The sequence below is a fragment of the Aotus nancymaae genome, unplaced genomic scaffold (genome assembly GCF_030222135.1).
Source record: "Aotus nancymaae isolate 86718 unplaced genomic scaffold, 86718_ANA_hifiasm-v0.15.2.pri h1tg000106l, whole genome shotgun sequence".
NCBI lineage: Eukaryota > Metazoa > Chordata > Mammalia > Primates > Aotidae > Aotus > Aotus nancymaae.
In genome coordinates, this window is record NW_026988521.1 from 820,159 (window position 1) to 828,238 (window position 8,080).

At 66.6% G+C, this 8,080-nt stretch overlaps 1 protein-coding gene across 1 annotated transcript; it reads right to left on the reverse strand.

The window, feature by feature from the left end:
• Positions 1 to 123: 123 nt before the first annotated feature.
• Positions 124 to 7,340, reverse strand: SIGIRR (single Ig and TIR domain containing). The gene is made up of 10 exons (XM_064370317.1): positions 6,938 to 7,340; positions 4,248 to 4,406; positions 3,058 to 3,256; positions 2,437 to 2,570; positions 2,207 to 2,347; positions 1,896 to 2,039; positions 1,546 to 1,648; positions 1,331 to 1,481; positions 722 to 890; positions 124 to 434 (listed from the first exon to the last, which is right to left on the reverse strand). The coding sequence occupies exons 2-10, from the start codon at positions 4,252 to 4,254 to the stop codon at positions 271 to 273; spliced, it is 1,212 nt and encodes a 403-aa protein (XP_064226387.1). The 5' UTR covers positions 4,255 to 4,406; positions 6,938 to 7,340; the 3' UTR covers positions 124 to 270.
• Between the last annotated feature and the right edge of the window lie 740 nt (positions 7,341 to 8,080).

Below are 8,080 nucleotides of genomic sequence, written 5' to 3' on the forward strand. Positions count from 1 at the left end.
CAGGGACCAGGCAGGGAGGCTACCGTAAGCAAGGGACATGCCTGAGCTTAGGAATGGGGATGGGGAGAGGGCAGATTTGGCGATTTGGGGGGTGAGGAGGGAGGGACGAGACTCAGGCCCAGGCACAATCCAAAAGGACTTTATTTTCTGGCACTGGGAGGGGTCCTGAGGGTCCCAGGGCTGCAGACAGGGGTTGTGGTCCTGCTGAGGAGGAACGACCCCCGTGCCCTGGCACCCGCTGTCCTTATCATCCTGCACTCTGAGTGGGGGCTACATATCATCCTCTGACACCAGGCAGTAGAAGTCGGTGCGGGCACTGTAGTTTCTTGAACCGAGGTCCGATATGTCCACTTCGCTGCCCCGGCCCTCTACCAGCGAGACCCCACCCGTGCTGGGTGGAGCTGATGGCTCTCCAAAGACAGGCCCCGGGACACCTGCGGAGGGGAGACCGAGATGCCTGAGGTGACCACCCACAGCCTTGGCCCAGACACACTTAGGGGCTGTCCCAGCGCAGCTCCTGCAGTGGTGGCCTGTGAGGCCCAGGATATTCCCAGGCAGGCCCAGGGCTGAGCACCCCCGGAGCAGAGAGGCTGTGCAAGGGCCGTCGGTGCCAGGAAGAGTCCCCAACACCGGGGCCCCTCCAGGCCGTCTGCTCTGTGCCTGCCCCCGCTACGCCCTGGGCTGAGCTTCTCCGGTCCAGAGTGGAGCTGGATGGGCATACCCAGGTCGCCTTCTTCCAGGGCCCGGGCCTCCGGGACTCGGCCTTGAAGAATCAGCATGGGGTCCTTGTCGTCCTGCAGCTGCGTCTGGGGGTCTCCTTCCGCTGGCCTGTAGTGCACCTTCCGCGGCAGCGCCAGCCGCAATTCTTTCCAAAACTCAGAGGAAGGAGTCTGGGGGCCAGGTTGGGGCGGTTTGCAGGTGTGAACACGTGGGAGGGCGCGCACATCGTCAGCCCGCGGCTCACTAGCCCCAAAGAGCCCCGCGGCTGCAGCAGCTATTCCGCCGCTCCAGGGCCTCCAGGGCAGCTCCCCACATCGGTCCCGGACAGCAGAACCTTCCCCCAGGGCCCATTCACAAAGCGAGGTGCCTAGAGCTCTCCGTCTGCAGCCTGGACACCGCCGCCCATCTCTAATACGCCGCGCGCCCCGGCCCCTCCCACACCCCCCGCGCACCGCGGAGCCGCGCGCCCCGGCCCCTTCCACGCCCCCCGCGGAGCCGCGCGCCCTGGCCCCTCCCACTCCCCCGGCGCACCGCGGAGCCGCGCGCCCCGGCCCCTCCCACGCCCCCCACGGAGCCGCGCGCCCCGACCCCGCCCACGCCCCCCGCGCACCGCGGAGCCCGGTCTCCAGAGCAGCAAGGTCACCAGGTGGCGGTGCTGGCGCAGCAGGCGGAGCGCGGGGTGCGCGGGGTCGCGCCTCTGGCCCTCGAAGGTGATGAAGATGGGTCTGCGGGTGAGCTCCAGCAGCCGGCACAGGCCTTCCCTGCGGGGCGGGACCGTCAGGGGAGACGCCAAGCCGGGGCCTACCCACCCCGCGCGGGACCCACCGGAAGCTGTGGTTGCACCAGGCCCGGCTCAGGAAGGCGTCCGAGAGCACCACGATGAGGCGCCGGCAGCGGCTCAGGTTCACCAGGAGGTCGGCGGACGGCTCTGCGGGAGGACGGGCGTCGGAGGCGCGGGACTAGGGGGCGGGGCCTGTGTGGGGCGGAGCTCCAGGGTGGGGCGGGGTCTCCGGTGGGACGGGGCCGGGCGCGGGATCGAGGGGCGGGGCCGAGCTCCAGGGTGGGCGGGGTCTCCAGTGGGACGGGGCCAGGTGCAGGACTAAGGGGCGGGGCCCGGGTGAGGCGGAGCTCCGGGGTGGGGCGGGGCCCGATCGTGGGGGCGGGGCCCGGGATACCGGCGCGCGGCAGGAGGTCGCGGTCATCCAGGAAGAGCTTGTAGCCCCGACGCCGCTCCAGCTGCGGCTTCAGGATGAAGTTCACGAACTTGCGGTCCTCCAGGCAGTCGCTATAGGAGACGTAGGCATCGTAGAGCTTCCCGTCTGCGGACGGTGGCCAGTCATCCCGGTGGCTCCCGAGGCCTCACGCCAGCCCTCCCGGACTTTGACCCCAGCACGGAGCCCCCCGAGGCTGACGCCTCCCCGCCCCACGCCTCCAGAGCGGCGGAGGCCGCGGCGACCCCTCCTTGCGCCCACGGGGCCCCACGCACCGTTCATCTCCACCTCCCCGTACGCGTCCTGGTACCAGAGCAGCACGTTGAGACGGCACTTGACGTAGAGCGCGGCGGCCAGCAGCAGGGCCAGCAGGACCAGGAGGGAGGCCAGCACCGCAGCCACGTGGCTTGCAAGGCCTGCGGGGGGGTTGCCTGAGCCACCGCCCCTCCGCGAGCTCCCAAGCTTTGAGGTTCCCTCCTACCCTCTACCCAGGGGACCCCATCACCAGCTCTCTGAAGAGTGAAGGAGGAGGAGCTGACGTTCTGGATGGAGCAGGTGAAGGCCCCATAGTCCTCAGCGCTGGTCATGTTGACCCCCAGGACACTGGACACAAACCCCTCTGACAAGTTGGCCTTGAACCTGGGGATACCAAGCCAGGGTCAGGGTCCACTGGGGATACCAGTGGACACCCCAGAACCCCACCTGTCTGGGTTCACCCAGGGAGGCTGCAGAATTGGGCCTCTGGGTGGTTCTTGGGCTTTAAGCCAAGAGAAGTGACCAGAACCTGGAGGGGGGGCAGATTTGTTTCAGAGCAGCCGTCCCAGTCCTGGGTGTGGGGCCTGGAGGTCCTCTGATGGCAGGCTTGGCCAGGCGGTTGGCATTCATTCGGGCCCTAGACCTTGCTGACACCCAGAGCCCTGGGCAGTGTACAAGGTGTGTGTCTACAGGGGCCATGCAGACCCCAGCTCTGTCCCTGACATCACTGACCCTCTGTCTGGGGCCACAGAGGCACTCTGCTCACGTCATGTCTGGCCAGGTGGTTCTGGACCCTGGCATAGTTCAGGGAGACCACTGGCCTTGGCATGTCTGAGGGGTCACTCTGACCCTGGATACCCAGGCCTCTTACCAGGAGTGCTCGTGAAGGCTGTAGCGGCCCCCATTTCCCAGTGGAAGCCCGTCTTTCAGCCACTGGACTGAAGGCAGGGAGCAGTGGGGCCCAGAGATTACCCAAGCCGTGCAGTTCAGAGCGACTGAGCTGCCCAAGGCAGGCCCCAGCACCTGGTCTGCAGCCGGGGAGAGGAAGTCAAGGGCCCTGTCGCAGACACCTGAAGAAAGAGAGAGGACGCAGTGGGTCAGCTGTGCCAGGGTGCCCGGCCCCGCCACCTCCACAGGGGCCCACGGTGCAGGAAGAAACAAGGCCTCCGTGTGGTGTGGTGGTCACACCGTGTCTGCCCATGAGTCCCACAGGGACGGGCCTGGCACTTGCCACGTCTTCCCCCAGAAGTGGCCGGGCTTTGTGTGTTCCGCCCGCCCTGTGCTGAGGGGACAGAGAGCAGTGGCCAGTCACAGTTGAGCTGCCCCAGGCCCATGCACGAGCCTCGTCTGGCTGCTTGTCCACCCAGGACATGAGTCTGTCCCCCCATTTCCCAGATGCGCCTGGTGCCCTCCCCTGGTGACACCGTGATGCCCGTCTCAGAGGAGGGGCCGGGCACTGCACCCCTCAGCTTGGCCTGCCTCTGCTGGGGTATCTGCAGTGACTGTGGGCACCGGTGGGTTTGAGGACCCAGATGCCCAGTGTGCCAGCACCTTCCACTGGATGGGCAGAGCTGGGAGCCGGGAGCAGCTGGCCTTGGCTTGTCCCTGGCCCAGGGGTCTTGGGGCCCTCTGCTCCTGGCCACAGGCAAGCCCTCCCCACCACCTGAGGCCTGGACTTTCTCATCTTTACATCAGGGTTATGAGCCCTAGTGGAAGGCCAGACCGGCATCTCCTCGGTCGAGTGTGATCTCCTACCAGCCCACATCTACCACACCCCCGCCGTGGTCCCCGAAGTGCCCACTCCTCTGTTCGTGGGCCGTACTGACCCTCATGGCCTGGACTGGAGGCCTGGTGCAGGAGAGGGTGCAAGGCGCCCATCCTCACCACCCGCCCTGGTTTCAGAGCGAAGGGCCCAGGGGAAGGGGTGAGCAGGGCCTGTTACCCCCGGCACGTGGCCAAGCAGAGAGCCTGGGATAAGAGCAGGATGCATGATATGGAGTCAGCCCGAGGGGCAGGAGGTGGGACTGGGGACTCGCGCCCATCCCTCTCTGACCAGCCTACCTGGCATGGCTCTGAGCCAGGGCCTCCTCGGGGCAGGCTGAGCTCCAGGGCCACCCCCGGCTCCACAGGGCTCCTCAGCCAAGCAGCCTGATCCAAGAACTGGGTAGGATTCCTCTCTGCTGGCAGTCAGCTGGACAGGGCACCTGGATGGGTCAGAGGCTGCCGCCATCCCCAGGGAGCAAGTTAAACAGGAACAGGGTGAGTTAACCAGTAACTGCCGGCCGCAGACGGCACTGGGCCTGACCAGATGCCACCCGGAGCAGCCCCATGGATGCTGGCAGAGCTCCCAGAGGCCAGCAGGGCATCTCTTCGAGCCCCTCACACATGGCCAGAATGGGCCACCTTACACAGCCCAGGGCGACAGGGAGGGCCCCTCAAGTCCAGGGCCACCTCCACCGGCCCGGGGCCACCATGATGACCCTGCGGTACTGTGGACCTACCCCAGGTGGGACCCTGTCTCCTGAGATGGCAGCTGGCCTCACCCCTGGCTGTCCCCTTCAACAGAGCTGCCACTGCAGGGGCGTGCTGCTGTGCCAGTGATGTAGCCTGGCCTTGGGCAGAGGTATGATATGCCCTGTGCCATGGGGTGGGTGCCCAGCTGAGACCCTGGGCCACGCCTCAATGCAGTCAGTAATACACCTGGGCACAGACACCTCACACCTCGGGAGCCCTAAGCTTAGCCTCGCCCTGAGGTTGTGAGGCAGGAGACTGAACAGGGCCAGGGATGAGGCAGCTCTGAGGGGCTCATAGGAACCCCTTCTTCCTGGTCCCTGGTCCCTGCTCCCGGGTCCTGTGCCCTCTCCCAGCCCATGGCAGCAGCCACACACACCTCACGTCTCCCAGAGCTCCTCAGTGAGGTGGCTGCAGGGAGGAGCCCGGAGCCTCTTCCTCAGCATCCCGGGGGCCCCTCCTTACTGGGTGCCACAGTGTCACCCCGTTTATCCAACAGGCACTGACTGAGCATCTGCTCCCCTCCCTGCGGCAGGGACACAGTGGGAGTGGGGATGAGGGGATCGAGCCTAAGGTTCTGCACCCCAGCTTCCTTGGGACTCCACCCCGAAGGCCCCAGAGGCTGTGGCAGGGACAACCCTCTCAGCCTCCCACAGCCAGAGGCCCAGGTTTGGCTGTTTGACATTTCCCCAGGAACCAATACAGCATGAGGCACAGTCCCATGGGGGTGGCAAGGGGGTCCCGGAAGAAGCCCTTTGCAGTGGAGGACAGTCCAAGGAAGGTCATTGACCCACAGGAACCACCCACGTAGGGGCCATAAAACGCACACTTCCTCATGCAACCAATCCCTCACAGCCAGCCCAGGAGGACGCACCCCAGTCCAGCAGACCCCTGAGCGCCCCAGGCTCAGACCTCAAACCCCTCCCTCCAAAAGCAGCCTTAGAACCTTCTGGAAGTCAAGGGCAGACTGCCAGGATATGAGCACAGCAAGAAAGCAGATGCCCTCCCCTGCACCCCCTCCCCTGCCCCCTCTCCCCTGCACCCTCTCCCCTGCACCCCCTCCCCTGCCCCCCTCCCCTTCCCACCTTCCCCTGCACCCTCTCCCCTGCACCCTCTCCCCTGCCCACCTTCCCTGCACCCCCTCCCCTGCCCACCTTCCCTGCACCCCCTCCCCTGCCCACCTCCCCTGCACCCTCTCCCCTGCCCCCCTCCCCTGCACCCCCTCCCCTGCTCACCTTCCCCTTCACCCCCCCGCACCCTCTCCTCTACACTCTCTCCCCTGCACCCCCTCCCCTGCCCACCTTCCCTGCACCCTCTCCCCTGCACCCTCTCCCCTGCACCCTCTCCCCTGCACCCCCTCCCCTGCACCCCCTCCCCTGCTCACCTTCCCCTTCACCCCCTGCCCTGCACCCCCTCCCCTGCCCCCTCTCCCCCTCCCACCTTGCCCTGCACCCCCTCCCCTGCACCCTCTCCCCTGCCCATCTTCCCTGCACCCTCTCCCCTGCACCCCCTCCCCTGCTCACCTTCCCCTTCACCCCCTCCCCTGCACCCTCTCCTCTACACTCTCTCCCCTGCACCCCCTCCCCTGCCCACCTTCCCTGCACCCTCTCCCCTGCACCCTCTCCCCTGCCCACCTTCCCCTGCACCCCCTGCCCTGCACCCCCTCCCCTGCACCCTCTCCCTGCACTCCCTGCCCACCTTCCCCTGCACCCCCTCCCCTGCACCCTCTCCCTGCACCCCTACCCACCTTCCCCTGCACCCCCTGCCCTGCACCCCCTCCCCTGCACCCTCTCCCTGCCCACCTTCCCCTGAACCCCCTCCCCTGCACCCTGTTCCCTGCACGATCACACACAGCCCTCTGGCCCATGCACACCTGCACTGAGCTTCAGTCTCAGCCCGTGCACACTTGCACCTCCTACGTGGGCACACTTCCTACGACACACACCTCCCGTTAGCTCTGCACACAGCTCAGGCTACACACACCTCGCACACCCTCTGAGTATCTGCGACACCCATTGCAACACTTGTCACAGAACCCAGGGCCCCAAGCACCCCACGGCACACACTGCACCTCACACCCACCCTTGGCCACCAGTGCCACACTCAGCTTCCTGCTGCCCCTCACTCACACACACACATGCACAGGGCCCTGTGCGCCGCCAGCCTCCCCTCAGCAGGCCTGGTTCTAAGGACAGGCCCTGGCTCAGGCTCACTCGGAGCAGCAGGGAAGGCACAGTCACCTGTTTCCAGTTCTTCCCTCCGGGGCTGGGAGAATGTTGGTCACTGATGTGCCTTTGGGAGCGAACTGTCCCCTCCGCTGGGCCCCAGGGAGTGTCCACAGCACCCAGGCTGCCCCGGATGCATCGGCGAGCACCGTGAGGGCCTGGCGCGTGTTTATGTGTATTTTCATCAAAACTCTGCCTGTAGCTTCCTGGCCTCGCAGTCACATCCTCTCCTAAACCTAAACCCCACCCGGGCACCCCCCCTTCCCTAGGCGGGCGGGCAGTGGTGGCTCTTGCCCCGCCTGCCCCAGCTCTTCCTGTAGCTCTGAGTCAAGCGGCTCCTTCCTCTGGGGCCCGCCCCAGCCCACCCAGGCACGGCACTTTCCTCTGTGCAGTGTGTGAGTGTGTGTGTGTGTGTGTGTGTGTGTGTGTGTGTGTGTGTGTGTGTGTTGGGGGCTGGGGGGGTGCTCAAAGGGGCAGGTTCCAGGGGTGATGGGTGGGGCGTCCTCCTGGCATGGAGACCCCAGCCGGGGCCATCGTGTGTGCATGCACGGAGGACAGGGCTGTGCGGTCTGCAGTCTGCCTCCCAGTCGGCACTAGGGGTCACACTCAGGAGCCAAGGGGCCAGCTGGTTTGCTCCCCATGCGTCTCTGACCTCTGACCCCAGGGGACGGGGCCTTCCGGAACTCCAGGCCAACCATGGGGCTGCAGCAGGGCTCTGTGGCCCTCTCCCCGTCCCTCTCCCAGGCAGGGGCCCCCAGTGGGTGAGGAGTTGCTATGGCGTCTTGTGGACCTTCCCTTTAGGCTGGGGTGGGGGGGCAGCTGTCCGAGGCTCCTGGCTCAGAGCAGATGAGGGGCAGACGGCCTCTCCGTTGTCACCACACGGACACCCCCCAGGCTGACCTGGGACTCGGGACCCGGTGACTGGTGGCTGGTACTGCCCACAGAATCAGACAGGGGTCACCTTTGGCCCCTGGCCCTGCCCTCAGCCGCATGGGGCCGGGAATCTCAGTCCCAGCCTGGCCCTGGCGGCCGCGCACTGCCCACCGCGCTCTGCCGGGCACCCTGAGGTTCTCAGAAAGCGCCAGCTCGTCCCGCCCTCAGACCCAACCAGCGCCCTCGGTGCGCTCAGAGCCCTGCAGCTTGAGGGCGACTCCCGCG